Raw genomic sequence first — 21,282 nt, 5'->3', positions numbered from 1 at the left:
CCCCGGGAACATTTGGCAATGTCAAGAGACATTTTTGGTTGTCATGACAGGGGGGATGCTACTGGGTAGAGGTCAGGGATACCATAAAACATCCTACAGTGTAGAATACAGCCCCACAACAAAGGATTATCCGGGTTCAAATCAATAGCACCAAGGTTTAGAAGCCCTGCTATAAACTTTTGGATGACAATTCATCAATATCATGATTTTAATATCTTTGACTCAGTAATTCTACTGCTAGGCATCTATCCTTTAAAAATATTTACCCAGAGGGCTGACTGGTTAACTCAGTTGGGAGAGCATGGTATTGGTAACACCAAGGTCAAGGGTTCTGACCCCTGTACCCGCCAGCTGCCAAAAAAATAAAAAATAAAAATATTCACCCATGTGTACAAAGATATATATGCACAGATGCTTATCGCTTATAATTGCAAAACTGGAAATTACTCAAATGTCTATTCATAGGCAGTTATTAAAAAGAATGACAAGACCCCATACCAGCCAGCCACCAAAAAAATTAAAAAATTAAAAAATGAATAAATAAAAAGAATTACAAGGAAAATCCAAAATGTATTATAAATTGAAAAATAAAATTACAGAACAATATGTTGTTCCATTTTTTGTTTTAAGAAAACACATTCCACATATATTTATATATAGTTTCTTTAATACTATATATGTTATATGTGTGTGTGTCTTTACAGTTGAATGTCTGGAAAGATATATACCAAACTGAACAGAGAAGTTCCCTCTGGGGAAAGGAGATTTTTGGTTACAGAAGACTTTCATGTTTTACTTTACACAGTTCTGTATTATTTTGCTTAAGACCTTAAGCATATAAACCTTGGATTTGGCAAATGAAAGATAGATTACAGTCTAGCTAAGAATACTGACTCTTACTACTAGTAAGACTATTTTACCAAATTACTGTAAATCAGGGGTTGACAAATTTATGACACTTGGGCCCAGTCTGCCCTGCCTCCTATTTTTGTACCACCTGTGACTTTTTACATTTTTAAGTGATTGAAAAAAATCAGAAGAATAATATTTTGTGACATAAAACTTATACAAAATTCAAATTTCAGTGCCTACAAATAAACTTCTATCGAAACACAGGCACACTCATTCATTTACATACCATCTATGGCTACTTTCATGGTACAACATCAGAGTTGAGTACTTTCAAGACAGACCTTCTGGCCCAAAAAGCCTAAAATATTTAATATCTGGCCTTTTACAGAAAAAGTCTGTGGAGTCCTGCTATGCATTATGAAGGATGTTATCTAGGATGTTGAACTCCTAACTCTTCTGCTTGTTTATGTAACCTAAACCTATAAAAAATAATTTTTTTTTTTGAAAGATGACCAGTAAGGGGATCTTAACCCTTGATTTGGTGTTATCAGCACCACAGTCTCCCAAGTGAGCGACGGGCTGGCCCCTATACAAAAAATTTTTGACAAGCTATGTCACCTCTTCACCTTTTGATTAGCACCACTCTCTAACCAACTGGGCTAACCAGTCAGTTGTTACCTTTTTAAATTGACATCTAAAATGTTTGCATTTTAGGTTTAAATAGATGCAAAAAGTCCAATTTCTAATATCAATGTATTCCAGCACTTACATATTGATATTTTAATTCAAAACTGTTACATCATTTTTAAACGCATGCAGTTGACCAACAGATACATTAAAAAATGCTCAATATTACTCAGCCTCTGGGAAATGCAAACAGAAACCACATTGAGATATCATCTTGCCCCAGTTAGACTGACAGAGAATAACAATTGCTGACGAGGATGTGGAGAAGAGGTTGTGGAGTTCAACATCCTAGATAACATCCTTCATGATGCATAGCAGGACTCCACAGACTTTTTCTGTAAAAGGCCAGATATTAAATATTTTAGGCTTTTTGGGCCAGAAGGTCTGTCTTGAAACTACTCCTACACTGTTGGTGAGACTGTAAATTAGTGCAGCCATTATGGAAAACAGTATGGAGGTTCCTCAAACAACTACAGATAGAACTTTTATACAATCCAGCAATCTCCCTGCTGGGTATATACCCAAATGAATGGAAACCATCATGTCGAAGGGATACCTGCAACCCCATGTTTTTCGCAGCTCTATTTACAATTGCAAAGAGTTGGAACCAACTTAAATGTTCAACATTGGACGACTAGATAAGGACAATGTGGCATATATACACAATGGAATAGTACTCAGCCATAAGAAAAAAGAATGAAATACTGCCATTCACAGTAACATGGATGAACTTAGAGAAAATCATGTTAAGTTTAATAAGCCAGGCACAGAAAGAGAAATACTGCATGTCCTCACTTATTAGTGGGAGCTAAAAAAGAAAGAAAGAAAGAAAGAAAGAAAGATACAACAATCACAATAATACATTGAACTTCCTAAAGGAGAGAACAGAACTGAGGTTACCAGAGGTGGGAAACGGGTACGGGGAGGGTGGTAAGGGAGGAATTGGTAAAGGGCCTCAAAACCCAATTACATTGTATAATGTTGAATGTACTAATTATCCTGATTTGAGCATCACATATTGTAGAGGTAATGTTATTCAACTCTGCACCCCACAGATATGTACAATCACATATGTTACAATGAAAAACAGATAAAAAGAAAAAAAATGCACACAATTGAATTTAAATGCCATAACAGTTTGATACCCACCACCATACATTTAAAAAAGTAATAAAATAAACATGCTCTTCCTTAAAGTTGAAAGTTTTACATCTTTTTCTTTTTAAACTCATACTTCTGTTTTGACATAACTTCCACACAGAATTTATCCTGATATACTATACATTTATGCTTGGAAGTATTTTTCATCATCACATCTACAACAAAAATGTATATTTAAATTGAAGTTTTAAAATTTATTTCCCATAACTACAAAGCCCTATTTTAAATTTCTTTCTAGTTATCATTACAATTATTATTGGTACACAATTAATCAAAACAATATAATATATAACAGATTTTGAGAAATAATTATTAAACTTCAAAAGTAAAAATTTATTGGAAATGCCTTCCTTAATGAGGTAAATGGGTTGTCACCCCCACTCCCAAATTAGTTTATGAATCTATATGAATATGACTTATTGCTACAATGAGACAGGTTTCACCCTCAATTATATTCTTATTTTTTGTTTTAAATGCTAGAAAACCTTCTTCACATAAACAAGTAGATGGGCAAAGGAAGGTATTTTGTTATAGCAATATTTTCCAATTCTTTCTGTATTGTATGTCAAAAATCTCATAATGATCTGTTATCAGAAATTACTGGTATTACCAAGGTCAAGGGTTCAGATGCCTTTACCAACCAGCTGCCAAAAAAGAAAAAAAAAAAAAGAAATTATTGGTGATAACTCAATTTGTCTTTCTTCCATTTTGTTGACCCCCCCCCCCAAAAAATAATAGAAACTATCTGACTTACGGTAGAGTCATTCACTTTCTCAATTTCTGAAAATTATACCAAAAAGAGTTTACCAAGATTTATCAAACAACTTTTAGTGATAATCTGTTCATCTTTCATTTCATTGTACCTTGTTTAACCCTATGTATTTTTAAAAATTAGGGAAAATCATAATTTTGATTTCTTTCATGTTGTTGTTTTTTTCTCTCTGGCAGCTGGCCTACATGGGAATCCACACCCATGACCTTGGTGTTATAACACTGTGCTCTAAGCAACTGAGCTGACCGGCCAGCCCTTGATCACTTTATTACATCTTTGCCAATATAATATTTTCTGATAAAATGTTTTCCTCTTATTGTGTGCAATTATGTCAAAATCTTTAGACTGTAGATTTAACAGATTATGTAAAATGTTAGCCATATAACCTAATTGGCAAAGCCAATCCTTATTATCAAACCAGTCAGATAGACCAGATTTACTTTAAAAAACAAAATTTATTTTTTAAGACAGTTTTATATTTACAGAAAAATTTAGGATAATCCAAAGAATTCTCATATATCCACACCCAGTTTTCCTTATTATTAATATCTTACATTCATTACAAGTAATGAACCAATACTGATACATTACTATTAACTAAAGTCCATGGTTTATTCAGATTTCCTCAATTTTTACTTAGTATCTTTTTGTTATAGAATCCTATCCAGGATACCACATTTACCTGTCATGTCTCCTTAGCTCCTCAGTTTCTCAGATTTCCCTTGTTTTTGACGACCTTTAGAGTTGGGTATTTTGTAGGATGCCCTCTGTTGGGATTTCTGTAATGTTTTTCTCATGATAAAATTGTGGCTATGGGTTTTGGGGAGGAATGCCACAGAGGTAAAGTGTCATTTTCATCACTTCATATCAAGGGTATATGCTGTCAACATGATTTATTACTGTCAATGTTGACCTTGATCCTCTGACTGAGATAGTATTTGTCAAATTTCTCCACAGTAAAGTTATTCTTTTTTTCTGCTTTTCGTGTTGTCTTCTTTGGAAGGAAGTCACTATGTGTAGCTTACACTTAAGGAGAGGGGGTTTATGCTCCCTCTCCTTGAGGGCTGAGTATCTACATAAATTATTTGGAGTTCTTCTGCAAGGGACATTTCTCTTCTCCCCTATTTAACCATTTATTTATATCTGTATGGGCTAATGGATGTTTATATTATGCTTTAGACTATAATCCTAAATTACTTTATTGTTTTATTGCTCAAGTTGTTCCAGCTTTGGCCATTGGGAGCTCTTTGAGTTGGCTCCTGTGACCCTGTGACATACCTCTATCAGTGTGTTTGTGTGTGTGTGTGTGTGTGTGTGTGTGTGTGTGTGTGTGTGTGTGTGTGTGTCTTGAGCACTCCTTACTTCCTGGCACTACAAAATTCTCCAGGTTCGTTTTGTATATTTCCTGCCTTAGTCCTAGAATCAGCCATTTCTCCAAGGGACCTTGGTTCCTCATTGGAGAATGGTATTAGAAAGCAAGATCTGGGTGCTAGGTGTGCTCATTGTAACTGGGATACAATTGCTTCTAGGCCCTCTTGACTGACAGAGCAAGGAAATATATGTGTGTATATTAACCCATGCATATATACATATCTATATATCTCTATATGTAACCATAATTATCTATATTAAACTAAACGTGAGATTATACTGATGTCTTCAACTCTAATCTATCACCATATGGAGCATTCTAGTCTCCCCCGCTTGCTTATCTGTAAAGTCTTACTCCAACAGAGAGAAACCTGTCTCCCACCATCCTCCATCCATTTATTTTATGATTCAATTCCAGCACATTTATTTACCAGAATTATTAACTCTAATTCCCTTGGGAAACAATTTTATTATCTAGAGTACAGTGCTATGTGTAATTCCTATTGCTTTTAGTCTTACAGACTCCACTTATTTCTAAAGTTTTCCCTACCCTTTTCACCAAGGCTGTTTTGTACATCTGTAGAACAGTTAGATTCTCTTGTCACAGTCTGCATACCTTCCTGGGTTCCCTTACTTCCTAAATGATTTTTTTATTTGCACACTTTAAGGATTACTCTTTGTGCTATGAAATGCTGCAGGTTTTGACATATGCATAATGTAATGTGTCTGTCATGATTCATACAGAATAGTTTCACCACCCTAAAATTCTCCTGTGCTTCACCTATTCAACCTTCCTCTCCTTCTCCCAAACACCTGACAACCACTGATCTTTTTACCGTGTCTATAGTTTTGCCTTTTCCAGAATGTCATATAATTGGAGTATACATTATGTAGTTTTTCAGACTGGCTTCTTTCATTTAGCAATGCACATTTAAGGAGGTTCATTCATGTCACCTCTCCCCCAGGGTGATGGAGATGCAAAGGATTACTCAAAGCCCATTTCTTCTGAGCAGTGAGAAGCCCCGAAAGGGTCAATTTCCAGAAACCCTCAAGAGAGAGGCATTCCTTCTTGGAAAATTAACACCTAACTCTGAAGTCCAGTCTTCTCTCCATATTTATTCTTCAGGCAGGAAAGTTACAGAAAAGGAACATATGTGGTTACAAAAGAACAGTAAGATAATTGTCATGGCAACAGTCATTAGGTTTAGCTGCACCAAGGACATCTGTCCTTGGAGCCAGCAATTTTGCTGTGTTACAATTTTTTATCTACAACTCAGAGATTTTAGCCTGGGGAAAGTTTTTTGTCTTTCGCAATCTTAACATTTCTATGTGTAATTTTTAAAAGCTGGGCTATACCCGAAACTACAGGGCTTTGGAAGCTGAAAGAAAGTGAGCCAAGTCACTGGGTACCATTCAACCTTTATTAAAGGAAAAGAATCTGCCAGGCTGCGCTCAAAGTGGGGGACAGCACCAGGTCTGGGGGTAGGAGAGCTTATGTAGTGTGCCAAGGGCTGGCTGATACCATCAAGGAGTGGCATTATGCTAATGTGGAAACTATGCAACTAGGGTGGAGAACTGCACCCTTGCAGAAGCAAAAGCGTTTCTGTTTAAGTCAGGAGGCTTCTCATAAAGGGAAGGGGGTGGGGTTTGGTGCTGGAGTGGAAGACAAGGCCTGCGGCTATTTTGTGCTTAATGTGTGCACAGTGGCACCAGTCATGTCCAAAATCCATCAGAAGCTAGGCCCTGTGCAATACATTTGCTTTATTAATGTTAGTACACTCCACACATGCAAGTCTTTTCGTAGCTCATTTCCTTTTATCTCTGAATACCACTCCAGATGTATCAGTTTGTCTATTCACTTATTGAAGGACATCCTGGTTGATTGTAGTTTGTGGTGATTATGAATAAAGCCTCTATAAACATTCATATGCAGGTCAAACTTACTTTTTACTATGATTTCATTTCTTATTTCACATATAATATTCAAAAATATAATAAAAATAAATATAATAAATAGGGGAATATATACTGAAAGTCAAAACAATATGGCCCATTATAATTGATTTATTCATTCTTTCAAGTAATGAAATACAATACAATAAATAATAGGTTGATTCTTATTACTTAACTGGTAATAATGCAATACAACGTGAAGATGAAATTATAAGTTTTGGGGCTGGCCAGTTAGCTCAGTTGGTTAGAGCACAGTGTTGGTAACACCAAGGTCAAGGGTTCAGATCCCCGTACTGGCCAGCTATCAAATAAAAAAAAAAATTATGGTTTTCATGAAATGAGGAAATAAGGAATATTATAAAAGGCGTGGTGTTCCTTCTGTAAATGTCTGAGTGGGCATAATATATCAAACTCTGGTGTTAGGCTTTTAAGGTTAATTAAAGAGCAATCAAGTATAAAAACCAGGAATAATCCCATTAAATTCATTAGACATCGCAATAAAAATTTTCCTATTTATTTAACGAAAGAGGAAGAAATATATATACAAAGACAAACTCACTTTATAGAACCACTACAGGTTTGTTCCCTATAAACACACGAATTCTGATAAATTCTCTTTTGCTTAATTCCTATCAAAAAGGAATAATGTATGGTATGTTTATGATGATGCATTTTCAGGAGAGAACTTTTTGATTAGGCATCAATAAGAATTAAATCCTTCTTTTATAATTTTTTTACATGTGATGATTAAAAGAATTTTCCATAAAGTAGGTTCTGGCCCTGTACATTTCAAACCTTATTTTTCCTCCATTACTAAAATACTTCAGTGTTGGGTACCATAGGACATGTTCTTATCAACCTGTGGCCTTGTACCTTCATGTCACATCACCAATTTAGTGAGCACTGTGGACAGCAGCAGATTTCCTGAAGGCAATCATGTATCAGAATGGCTAGCAGGGCTGAGCCCGTGGCGCACTCGTGAGAGTGCGGCGCTGGGAGCACGGCGACGCTCCCGCCACAGGTTCGGATCCTACATAGGAATGGCCGGTGCGCTCACTGGCTGAGTGCTGGTCACGAAAAAGACAAAAAAATAAATAAATAAAATAAAATAAAATTAAAAAAAAAAAAAAAAAAAAGAATGGCTAGCAATAACCTAACCAGTAATACCCTGGAGCAGGAGGGGCTTCTACCAGAGACATCAGCTTTAGAGAGTTCAGCTCTTACCTCTGGCAACAACCCTCCTCACGGAGCAAGAAATCCATGGGGCCAAATGGGTCTGCCTACCATATCCCACACCTATGTTATAGACCTCACACTCTGGTCACCCAAAACTCTGGAATTTCCTGCCCATTTTCAGACTTTGGTAGGCTGATCTGTCTTTCCAAGGGTGGGCAGCATTGCTAGTGTATGTACACTTAGACTCAAGGAATAGCCAATAGGGATATGAGAACAGAGCTTAGACATACAGCTTAGCATGTCCACATGTGTAATTGCAAAGTCCTCAGAGTGTGGGATGGAGCTGGGAATGGAAAGAGACGGGTGGGCACCACTATGATCTGGTAAGGAACTCCAAAGAATCTTAGAACATCAAATTCAGATCTGGTCTCCTTGGCAAGGCAGGTAACAGAATGTATTTTACTCAACAGTTTGTTAGCTTAATTTATAATATTTAAATATTTAGACATGTGGTAAATGGGCTTCCATTTGTGCTTTGCCCCAGTCTGAGAATTTATTTCAGGGTGAGGAGGATATTCTTTTTATTAATCCATGGAGTAATACAGATACTTGGATTGTTATTAGAACTACCTAGACTCCTGGCAATGCTCATCCCTGGTCATCACTACATTGGTTTATGGGGTTGAAGTAGAGAAGTGTGCTGTTTACTCTGAGTGAATCTATATCCTCGGCACACACCAGGAATAAGGGTCTTTTTTCATAGTTATAGGAGTGTCCCATAGTTGTTGCTACTTATGCATAATAGTAAAGATACAGAAAACACAGGCTAACCCCAAAGGTCATCGTGCAGATACCCATAGCTTCTTGAGTGGGCAATTCAGGCCTATTCTCCACATTAGGCTTCTGACTAGGGTCAAAGGTGGCATGTCTTGAACTCATAGGATCTATTTTCTTTTTTCTTTTTTTTACTGTTGTGGTAACTGGCACCATTTTTTGTGTTAGCTTCTCAGTCATCATCTGGAAAGAAAACATTCTAGAATAACATCATTAAAAACAACTCTGATAAAGTATGATCACTATATTTTCTTTCTTTTTTAAAAAATATTTTCTTGGGCCGGCCCCTTGGCTCACTCGGAAGAGTGCGGCACTGGTAGCGCTGAGGCCGCAGGTTTGGATCCTATAAAGGGATGGCCAGTGAGCTCACTGGCTGAGTGTGGTGCAGACGACACCGTGCCGGGAGTTGCGATCCCCTTACCGGTCCAAAAAAAAAAAATTTTTTTTTTTTTCTTATTTAGTATAGTAGTTCATAGAGCTATTCTGACAAACCATGCTGAAGAGACTTGCACTTTGGGTCTACCTCTCATACATAACCCCATGTTTGGCATATGCACTCATATTTTAATATTTCTCTGCAGCCTCTGAAGCCACGCACACCAAATCCCTGGTTACGAAGTCCAGTCCTAGACCTAAACAAACCAAGCAGAGGTTATTCATCACTTGTCAAAGATCTACGCACTGCCCGGGAAAAAAGGATTCATATGGGACCATTTGGATCTGACAATCCACCTCTCTAGCTGGGTAAATACTCAGAGAGAAGATTTTTTTCAAGCATCATGTTTTCTTTCTCTGGAAGGGAAGGTGCTCATCTCTAGGCTGAGTGCTTCTCTTGCTCCAAAACTCAAGCAGTGGTAGACCTGATCACATTCTGTCTCATTAATTGATATTGTACTATCTTGTTGTCACTATGTTTATAAAGAAAAATTATTTGACAGTAAACCTGATGTCTTAATGTGCACTGTTTACACAGGGGGTTAAAGAAAATTGACATCACATTAAGTGATAGAGCATATTTTTCCATTCCCTGAAAGGTCATATACTAAATAAGGGTTAGAGCTCCAAATTTTACTAGAGTAGAAATATCAAAAGATCCAGTATCTTTTGCAAGCTGTGCAAATGGCCCTCTGAAACCCAAACTGGAATCCCATTTGTCTAGGAAAAAAACAGCTCAGGTGACTTTTTTTTAATCCACAAGTCTAGTCTTGTCCTAGGACAGGTTCTTTAACTGCAGCCCACGGGTCAATGTGGAAGCCATGTCACAAGACTGTTACAAAAAAACCAAGCCAGCACAATCATTTCCCCCTTCATACTGCACGGTGAGTGTGAATACATTTAGATCCTGAGGAAACAACCCACAGTTTTGCAAGGCTCATTAGCAATTCTTATGAGCACAGAGGTGCTTAAAAGATTCAGGCATCGTGGAACAGCTTCAAACTGTATCTGTATCCCATAAGATGGAATTCTATAAGAATACATGATACCAAAAAAAATTGCCATGGAAAAGAAGAGGCCCAGATTTGAAAAGTAGTGTGAATCTAGCTTCCTTTCCTAAAAATTGATTGCTGTTTATACCCTAAAAGGCTTTGAGACATTCAATAATGAAAATAATGGCAGTGTGAACTTCTCTCATTTTTTTTTCCCTCCTGATCACATCCTCTCTTCTGAATTCTTGACCTTGGTGTTACAGCACCATGCTCTGACCAACTGAGCTAACCAACTAGCCCCACATCCTCTCTTCTGGTGGTACGGTTTATCGTCAAAAATATAGAAAGCAAGGGGTGGGCCTGTGGCTCACTTGGGATAGCGTGGTGCTGACAACACCAAGTCAAGGGTTAAGATCCCCTTACCGGTCATCTTTAAAAAAAAAAAAAAATATATATATATATATATATATATATATATATAAAGCAATATTTTCTCCTATGAACTCCTAGCAGTTGTGAAACATGGGGGGAAAAAGAACTTTGAGGAATATCAGTCAAAGTAACAGAAAATCTTCCCTTTCCTTGACTTGTGTAACCCATGCTTTTATTTATTACTTTATACATTCCATCTAAGTGTAATACTAATCTACAAAGCAACATTACATATATCAAAGTTATTTCCACATCTAATCTGAGGATTCTGGGATCTAGCTACCATGAGGCATTTGAGACAATGAGTAATTCTGTACAAGTACTTTCTTAGTCCCTCTATCTTTGAATTTGTCATTTAATAGTGAAAGGACTTTATTGTGCACTCTCTGTATTGCTGGCAGAAAGAAGAGAGCCTAAATGAACTCTTCAGTCAGCGAGCAAAGCTTTACAGAGGGTCTATTAGGCCCTCAGCACTGGGGGAGACATAGCAGCAGCAAAAGAAATGGTCCTTGTCCTCAAGGGGTTTACAAGGAATTTTATAGGACATACATACAAGAACCTTTCAAAGACAATATGCTTAATCTAGTGGGAGTTGTGTGGTACACAGCAGATGTGCTGGGCGGAGGTGCTGGAGTCACCATGGAGATGTGGGAATTTGCATGATCTGAGACAGCACAAGACTTAGACAGGTTGAGGGGAGGAGAGAAGACTTTCCAGGTGAGGGGAAGAAGAGGAAAAAAGGCTGGAGGAAGGAATGAGGTTGGCAGGGGTCCATGACAGCTCCTTTTTCCAAAGAGGTTCACTTGTTTCTTCACAATAGAGAAGCTGGCATCCATTCTCCTTACTCTCGTGCTTTTGCTGATCTATTCATACTAACAAAATGTGGGCTGGCTGGTTAGCTCAGTGGATTAGAGTGTTGTGTTGTAACCCCAAGGTCAAGGGTTTAGATCCCCTTACCAGCCAGCCACCAAAATACTCCAGAAGTTCCACAAACCTGTATAAAGAGCCCTACCTGTCCTTCTGGCTGAGGCATTTGTAGGTGATTCTCTTCTCACATGGAAAGTCTCACTTGTCTCCTTTTCATTGCTCCTCTTTTCATCTTTCCTCTCCTTTTCTTCTGCTGCAGACATCTGTAAACTCTACTGATAGATGAGATGAGTGACTAATGCCTGTCCTGCCATAATAGGACACTTCTGTTTGGCCCAGCGTGTGGGAGAAACACTATGCTGACCTTTTCTAGTCAGGATCTAGAGAAATTTTCCATTTTCCAAACAAGATTCATGTTTACACATTTCATCTCCGTTAGCATCACTTAGTGAACCACATCAACAAGGCAGACCACGACCAAAGCAACAGCAAAGTGAGGGCTGTGGGTCAGAAGGAAAGCAGCTGTGTGAGGATTTACTCTTTCCCTCCCCCAACCTCCTATTGGATGTCACTTGATCCTCCCATCCACCTGTAAGGAAAATTAAGAAAAATGGCCAGGCTCCCCCAGCTGTTTGGAATCTTGCCAAGCATGACCTAGCCTGTTTGATGTAAATATGTTAACTGCGCATGTGCCCGCAGGTGTTCCTTGGCTATTGTCTGGTGTAATTGCACATGTGTGCCCAGGTGTCCCTTGGTTATCTGACAAGTATAAAGGACAAATGGCTGTGATCCACAGGACCCCTGGGAAGCTACCAGGGTGCTGCCGCCATTTCTGAAGAGGGTGGGAGCTGAGCTCACATCCGAATGCAGCATGTCAACCTTGCCAACGGTTCCCAGGATCTTTCCAATTACCTAGCTCGTGCCCTGGGATATGAGGGGTCTGTGACCCAGTCTGCACAACGGATTTGAAGGGTCTGTGACCCAGTCTGTGCAACGGGTTTGAAGGGTCTGTGAGCCCTAGACTGACACAGCCCCATCATTTTTTGATAATCTATATTGCCAGCAAACACTTACCGGATACATGTAACTAGCAATCATCATGAATGTGCCAGTGAGTATACAGTTTTTTTGACTTTAAGGGGTTTGTTGTCTAATTGGACAAAATGGGCCTGTTTTGTTGGAGGCAGCAGCAGAGCCTTTCAGAGATCAAGAGTAAGCTGGTCACCTTGATTTTTGAGAGTCCAGTTCTGATTAAAAAATCAAATACCAAAATTGGATCTTAAATTATGGTTGATTTTTAATGTATACACTTAAATCATGACTTTAATGTAAAAAGTTATAATGACTAACTTCCTTTTGAAATAATGCTAAATCTAAACTGTCATGAATGTTCATAGCAGCATTATTCGTAATAGCCAAAAAGTGGAAACAGCTCAAATGTTTATCAACAGACAAATGGATAAATAAAATTTGTGTATCCATACACTAGAATATTTTTGACAATAAAAAGTAATGAACTACTGATACATGCTACAACATGGATGAACTTTGAGAAGGTCGTGCCTGCTAGTGAAAGCATCTGTGAGATGCTGCAGACTTCCTCACTGAGGCCCTGTTCATTTTCTGCCTCGATTGAGCTGGCAGTTTCTCCAGGACAGGTTTGGAAGACATTTGTGCTTCTCACATCTTTTGAGATCATTTGCCCTCTGAGGACCTCTGTTGGAAGCCAACTTAGGAAACAGTCTCAGATGTTAGGATTTAGATCCTTTCATTTTCCTGTACCTGCCAATACCTATCACGTCAATTGATTTTGGCCAAACAGGTGTGTGGTAGCAGTACAGATAGCTCTTTCCTGGAACTCCATAATAGGTGATTAATTTAATCTGTGTTAATTCTCTAACATATTCGTGATCTCACAAAAAGTTTTAAATTTGTCTTGTAGCTATTTAATTCAGAGTCAAAGAATCTCACGCTGCTAATTTATCCACCAACAGAGAAGCATAGTTCAAAGCTCTGGCAAGAGTCTAGAGAGAGGACCAGGCAGTCAGTGCCTTCATTGAACCACACTACCCCATCAATGCCAAACTGTTGTTTGGAGTGCTTCAGCTCACAGGGTAATGCAATTCCGTATGCTTTCTGAGTTTGAGACTCCCACAGGCAGAAGCTAAGTGGAGCATATCAGACCTCCAACAGCCTCTACAAAGACAAATGTGAGGTAGTGGGAAAATGAAAGACTCAAGTTTCATTTCCCTCTTGCTACTAATAACTATGTGACTTTGTGCAAATTACTCTATCCTTCTGAGTTTTACTTTCACTATTTGTAAAATGAGAAGAGTAACGATTATCTCATGAGTCTGTTGCAGTAGTTTTCAACCTGGCTGCATGTGAAAATAGCTTTTTAAAAATGTCACAGCCTGAGCCACAACTCCTGCAAGTTAAATAAAAATCTTTTGAGAGTGAGATCCAGACATTAGCAGGTTTTAAAAGCTTCACAGGTCATTTTAATATGCAGCCAGGGTTGAAAATCACTGGTTAGGATTAAATAATGTTACTTATGTAAAGCAGGTATTCTGTCAGTTCCTAGTTATTCCCCAATTTAAGTTTCAAATCGTACTTTGGGTGTGTGTTCTAAAATTGCACCACTAGGTGTCAGTTTGGCCATACAACCTGCTTCCTAGAAGCTTCTGGTTATCTGTTTCTTAGTGTAACAACCATGTACCATCACCACAACTATTTGTTGAGTACCTGTGGTATGCCAATGACTCTTAAAACATGTGATTTCTAATCATATAACAAGTAGAGTCTAATCATATAACAAGATTGGGAGTTATTGTCCCAATTATGACGAAGGTGAGGGTCAGAGAGATTTTGTGACTTGTACAAGGATACACAATAAGCAGCAGAACTGGAACTTTTAAGCTTCATTTATTCAAGACACTGAGCATTTACTTTGTACAAGGTACTATACCTGGTATAGGGGATCCAAAGATGAATAAGGCATTGTTTTCATCCTCTGGAAGTTTTTCTTTTGGGGTGGGGGAGTTGGAGTGGCTGGCTGATACAGGAATCAAACCCTTGACCTTGGTGTTATAGTACCATGCTCTAACCAACTAAGCTAACCAGCCAGCCCTTGGAAATTCATTTTTATCCTTCATTTGTAGGTCCATTTGAGAAGAAAATGTGGGCACCCCCTTTTACAGTTGCTCTTGGCCTCAGGTTAGCTCTGTCTCCTGAAGAACTTAAATGGTGTGTACCTAAGAGGGTAGAATGACCCCTAGCTAGAGTTTCCTGGGATGGCTGTTTGTCTCCAGCCACTATGATAAAATAATAAATATTTGTTAAGAACCTATTAGGTAACTAAGAGGCTAGGGACCACATCTGGTCTGTTTTACCACTGTCTTATTTACTTATATCCTCAACAACAAACTACTGGCATAGAGTGTGTATCTAATTTTTAATCAATATTTATTGAATAAATTAATGCCTAGTACAGTGTTAAACACTGTGCAAGAATAGCCATGAGGGAAAGGTATAAAGAAATCTGCACCTTATCCTGGTAAGCAAATCTGAATATTTCCTTCCAAAAGTAGTACCTTGTTCTAAAAGTCCAAGCTGATTTATCCCTGAGGTGGGAGACACTCCCAGATCTTGGAGAAGACTCTAAATGAGCCAGGTAAAGATAATTATTTACTACTTGATTTGATCTGTGGATTGAGTTTAGTGGCTGCTCTGTTCCCATGTCACAAGGATACCAGCTGTATCTGTCTCTGAGTTGTCATTCACCAGCCAAGCAGTTTTACTATTAAGACCATAGGGATTACCAGGCTGGGTCAGGCCTATGGCCCATCTAACTGTCTCTTACCTTGGAGGAAGAGGGTATTCAAGTAGTGGTCTTCAAACCTGGTTATGAATTAGAATCACATGGGGGAGTTTGGGGAAAATAAAATATGTATTCTTGCACCCTACTCCAACCTACTGAATTGGAATCCCTGGAATTAGGAGAGGGGTCTGGGATTCTCACATAGGACCAGGGTTGAAAAATGGCTAGTTTAAGATCCACCCAGTTTCACTCATGCAATTTATAACTATGCTCTGATCTTTTCTGTAATCTGATCATATTCTCTCCCCAGGTAATGAGTTCCATGCATTTATTATTTAAAGTTTGAAGTAGTATTCCTTTTTTCATTCCTAAGCTTAACTCTACTAAAACTTTGTAAGAGACATTGAAATCCTAGGATTTGGGGATTTGAGAGATGAGTCTATGTTGATCTTACCCATGCCATTTGTGATACTATAGACTTAGCTCAGCTCTCTCCGTAGAACTTGCCTAGCAGTCACATGCCCATTCTTGAGATTTTTCTTGGTGTACAAGAAGCTCTGGTTTTATCAAGTGATCTGTTCTGCATCAGCTAGACAATCTTTGTCCAATTTTTACAATAGCAGAAAAATAGTATCTGTTCTTAAGATGATTGTGACCTGGGATGACTGCTGCTTAGGTCACTCAGGACAGGTAAGCCCTTGTGGGCATGGGTTAAAGTCCTGTTCTGAGTCTAGTTAGCCTGCTAGCTTTGGAGAGACCAGGAAGGGGAATATGCTTTCAATTAGCTCAATGACAAATATGTTCCTTTGGAATGACAGTCTGGTTGGTTCACTAAACAGAGACCAGAGGAGGGAATCAGGTGGAAGTATTTGTGTTAGAGTACAGAAGGAGGTAAGTAAAGAAGAATACCAGGGTCATGTGCCAAACAGAAAGAAAAAGGATTTGGTTTAAGCACATCATGTTCCTTTCTCTTTTTTTTAAAGCTAAGTGGTTAGAGATGCAGAGCCACAATTGGGGTGATAATTTTGGAATCTCCAAATGTCCTTTGGTGAGTCAAAGTTTCTAGCCTTATGCACATGTAAAAGAGAGAAAGAGAGGAAGGAGAAAGGGAAGGAGAAGTGTAATCTGCTCATAGCCTGTAAATCTTCCCCCTAAACAAGTTAGACTTGGCCAGACTCAGTCAGCACAGAAAACTTGCTGGAGCTTGGTTAGAAATTCCTTAGGGACCTCACCATTGATCCTGTTCTCAGTTGAGGTTATTAGAAAATGTGTCTCCAGAAACTGGTCCACCCAAGATGAAAATATTGTGGCCTCTGATTCCAATACAAAAGCTCAAAGATGCTCTGGCTCCTCTATGATCAGCACTCAAAGTAATGATAGCTTTTCCTAGCACTTCCTTCTATCTAGAGATTTCAAAGTATCTTGCAAACACTTGCCCATCCCATAGGCAGCTGATAAAGCCACATCTCTGACATTCATCTTTTGCTTGGGGCCCTCTCCATAAATTGGTGATTGAGCTAAAAACAGAGTGTGGGCCTACAAATTCAGGATCTCCCATGGAATGCCTACTCTCTCTCTTTGCTTCCCAGTCTTTAGCAGTTCATGGTGCTCCCACAGAACATAGCTCTTTGTAGGGGCCTGTGTATTAGAGCTGCCTGTTTCTTTTTTTTTTTTTTTGCCTTTTTGTGACCGGCCGCACCGCGCTCAGCCAGTGAGCGCACTGGCCATCCTTACATAGGATCCGAACCCGCGTTCCGCGCTCAGCCAGTGAGCGCACTGGCCATCCTTACATAGGATCCGAACCCGCGTTGGGAGCGCTGCTGCACTCCCAGCGCCGCACTCTCCCGAGTGCGCCACCGGGTTGGCCCTAGATCTGCCTGTTTCTTTGCTGTCATCACATCCCACTGTCTACATTTCTTGGTTCCCTGGTGTCCTGGCAACTGGGCTGTGCCTTAGCTGTCCTGGATGTTAGAATTGTTGAAGAATCTCCAGTGATTCTTCATGTCTTATCATCTTTCATCCCAATTCATCCCCATGCTCGCACTCCACCCCCACCCCCCAGGCTTCTGATTTATTCTTCCTCCTCCTCTATTTCCATCCTCACCTCCCCTCAGCACAAGAAAGAGAAAACCACAGACCATGAGCTTGAGAGAGAAGGTGTATTAGTCCGTTTTGTGCTGCTATAACAGAAATACCTGAGACTGGGTAATTTATAAAGAAAAGAGGTTTATTTGGCTTATGATTCTGGGACAGCTGCATCTGGCACGGGCCTCAGGCTGCTTCCGCTCATGGCGGAAAGCAGCAGGTACAAGCAGATCACATGGCGAGAGGAAGCAAGAGAGAGAGAGAGGAGGTGCCAGGGTCTTTTAAACAACCTGCTCTTGGGAGAACTAATAGAGCGAGATATCACTCAGGCTCCCCTCCCCCAGAGAGAGCACTAATCCATTCATGAGAGATCGGCCCTGGTGACCCAAACTGCCACATTGGAGATCAGATTTCCATGAGTTCTGGGAGGACAATACATCCAAACTCCATCAGAAGGAGAAATGGGAACGAAGAATCTTTTCTTTTCTCTTGGGTTGCACTCATGTTCCCAGGGAGGGGGACCAAGACCATGGACCTTGGCCTCAGTGGTAGGATGAGTAGATTAGCAGAATGAATCTTCTATCATCCACCCTGAGGGAGGTGACTTGTTTTCAACGGAGGAAAGGTGACTCAGTGCAGACCCTTGGTGGGGAAATGAGTCTCAGAGCCTGAAGGGAAAGCAACAGAGGGCCACAGTGGCCTGGTTCTTTAGTTTAATTTTCAGATCAGAAAGCTTTCACAGTGTCAGAGGAAATCGAGCTCTCCCTGTTCCCAGTGTTGGTGACTCTGAACAGAATTTCCCCCTGTCCACAGGAGTCTAACAGAGACAAGCAGCAGAATTCCAAATGCAGAGTGCAGGGATGGCCCTGCACATGTTGGTGGAGAGCTTTATTTAGTCATACTCCACCACTGTGCTTTTACCTACTAATTACTATAACCACTAGTGATGATTATATGATAATTAGCACATGCCTTTTTTTATAACTCCCAGAGCACCACCCCAAAATAAATGATTGTGTCAGGCAGCAAGGCTGCTCCCAGAGACAATTCCTGACTCACTCATTCAGTCACTAAATGTTTAGTCAACTACTGGAGGCCAAACCTTGTGCTAGGCAGCCGTGAACAGAAAGGATGCTGTCTTTGGTGTCACAGTGTTAACACACTGCAGGATGGATAGGCACGAAGCAAGTTCACCCTTGTGATGGGTGTATCCAAAGTAGAAGTGCAGTGTGTATAAGAGGGGCACCCAACCCAATATTGTCAGGGAGAGGAAATGTCAGGAGGCCCACCTGTAATATAAATAGTAACTTAGAAGGTGAGATCTGTAGGATGAGTAGAAACTAGCAATTGGAATTCAACTTAGAGTAAACCAATATTATTTGTATGATTTCCCCAAAACATAAAGTTAAACCCAAAGCTGTCTCCTCCTGTTAACTCCCCAAAGTAACTACCAGGCTATGCCAATTACAGTGTCTCCAGCTCTGCTTCTATAAAACGTGATGCTACTTTGGAAAAGTGTGTAATTCTACTCAAGTGGAAGACGATTATTTTATTCCCCTAGAGAGACTATTTCAGGGAGGAAGATGGCATCAGGGAAGTAGGCATGAAAATCAGTTTCTTCTGTTATTTCCACAACCTGGCCCAATTAACCATGCCCTTGGGATGGTCTGGGTCTGTGATGGGAAACATGTTGTCCGTCTCCATTTGAGCAACAGCATTCTGCTGCACTGACTAAGACACTGATGTCCTTTTACAGGAAACTAACAGGAAAAGAAAGAAAGGCTACCACTAAATGCACTTCCTGAGGGCAAAATGAAATGGCTGCTGCTCTGGCTGCAGTGAAGGAAAGAGCTGAATAAATAAACACGCCAGCCCTATTGTATGGTCAGACTTCCTGGGGGCAAGTCCTCATCTCCTCACCCCTTCTTTCCCTTCTGAAATCAGCCAACCTGCCAAAGGGCTGACTGAGGTCTTCCCTGGCTATCAAGAGTTATAAGTCTCCGCTGTTTCAAACACAGAGGAAACACAGAATTGGAAGGAGAGAAGACAAGAGTCACAGTAAGAGGAACTTGATATTGGTAAAGAACTTTCCCAGCAACTTCTGCTTTGAGCCTTTCTGTGCACAAACCTAGTAACGCATGGGAACATGTCAGGAGGGGAAGGGGCCCTGGCTAGTACATCTCAGAAAATCAGTAGGCATCTTTAAATTACAGCTGCACAAGTGACTTGGAGGCAAAGGTGTAAATTGTCATTATCTGCGAGTATTTATTGAGCTTTAACTGTATAGCATCACAGCGGGGACTGCTAGAGAAGATGACTCTGGAACTGGAAACGGTTCCAGCCTAAGGGATCCCAAGGCCTTTCCTTGTGAGGACAGTTTTCTTCTGCATGGAACACAGAAGGAAAGTACATATGCAAATATGGGCAGGAGAGAGAGAGAATTTGAATAGATACCCCTGGCCTGAAGAGATGAGATGAGTTGCAAAGATTTGGACTTTTGTCTTCATACAGTGTTTTTGTTTTAAAGATCATTTAGACTTTAATTTTTTTCCATCTTTCTTATGTAATAATCATGAGTGAGCCCTGAGAAATGACTCAAAGACAAAATGATGGGGTTTCCGTGATTATAGTTCCTCATTTTCCCTGGCTACAGGTCAACTCTCAGTATCCTCCTCCCTCTTATAAGGGAACCTGGAATGAGCAGGGCTAGGTCACTGCAATTTCTTAGTGATCTTTCTTTCATGTTGCAAACTGGACTCTCTTCTTCCAACTTTCTAATTGAAAAATTGCACTTTATTCAGTCTCTTGGTTCTTACTGCTTCCAGCCACTTCCAAACCTTCCAGGTGTGGAAACCTTCTCTTGGGTGTCCTTATCCCACCTCTAGAGCCTGTGTAGAATCCCTCTTTCTCTTATCCTCAGCTGATGACTAACTTAGAAGATTACACAATGACTAGCTTCTTCTGAAAGGGACAAAGGCCACATAGTCAAGTCCCTGCTCATTCTTCTGGGCACACCCACCTCTCTCTGGAACCTGGACAGAGCCACGCTTGGACTTTTCTGCATGTGACAGGGGCCGCCATAATTAGTCCATCTTGCTGGTTTTGAGCATGCCCTTCTTGGTACAGGGCAGGCAGGAAATTAATCTGGGTCATGGCTTTGTTGTTATATTTTATGAACCCAAAATCTAGAATTGTGCTCTGGCAAGTATAGAGTGCTCATGAAAAAATGGAACAAAATATATAGAAATAAGAACATCCTATGAAAGTTACCAGAGTTTATAGCATTTCTTTCTAGTAGCTTGAAGAAGCAATTAGATATCACACATTCATTAATAATGTTAATAATAACTGATGTTATTGAGCATTTACTAGGTGTCAGGTCCTGAATTATATATATGATCTCATTTATTCCTCATAAATGGCTTCCTTCTAGTAGCTAGAAGAGAAAACCAGCCATTATATACTCAATAATAACATTAATATAATAATAGTTATTATATATTCCAGTTATATATTATACAACATAAGCTGGCCCTGAATTGAACATATTTGCTCACTTAATTTTTAAACAAACCCTACAAGTAGGTATTATTATTATTATTATTATTCTAAAGTAGGGTGCTTCTAAAATGACTCCTTATGATCCTCCAGCTGGTATTTACATCCTTGTGTAATCCCCTTGAGTGTGGGCTGGACCTAATAATTTATTTATAACTAGTAGTATGTGGCAAAGGTGATAGGATGTCACCTTTGTGATTGGATTACAAAATAATGTGACTTCTGTCTTGCTAGCGCTTGCTCTCTGTCTGGTCCTTTCTACTGCCCTCTTGCTTACTTGCTTTGAT

The 21,282-nt window shown here is 39.6% G+C and overlaps 1 protein-coding gene across 1 annotated transcript in view; it reads left to right on the top strand.

Annotated features, from left to right (window-relative positions):
- HEATR4 (HEAT repeat containing 4) overlaps positions 1–9,546 on the top strand; it is a 37,000-nt gene extending 27,454 nt beyond the window's left edge. Inside the window, exon 16 of the mRNA XM_063089733.1 lies at positions 9,388–9,546. Coding sequence (XP_062945803.1) covers positions 9,388–9,546 — 159 coding nt within the window. The remainder of the gene's footprint in view (positions 1–9,387) is intronic.
- The last annotated feature ends 11,736 nt before the right edge of the window (positions 9,547–21,282 follow it).

The sequence above is a fragment of the Cynocephalus volans genome, chromosome 3, assembly GCF_027409185.1.
Source record: "Cynocephalus volans isolate mCynVol1 chromosome 3, mCynVol1.pri, whole genome shotgun sequence".
NCBI classification, from domain to species: Eukaryota; Metazoa; Chordata; class Mammalia; order Dermoptera; family Cynocephalidae; genus Cynocephalus; species Cynocephalus volans.
Note: the sequence above shows the minus strand (reverse complement) of the source record. Positions and strands in the feature narration are given on the sequence as shown.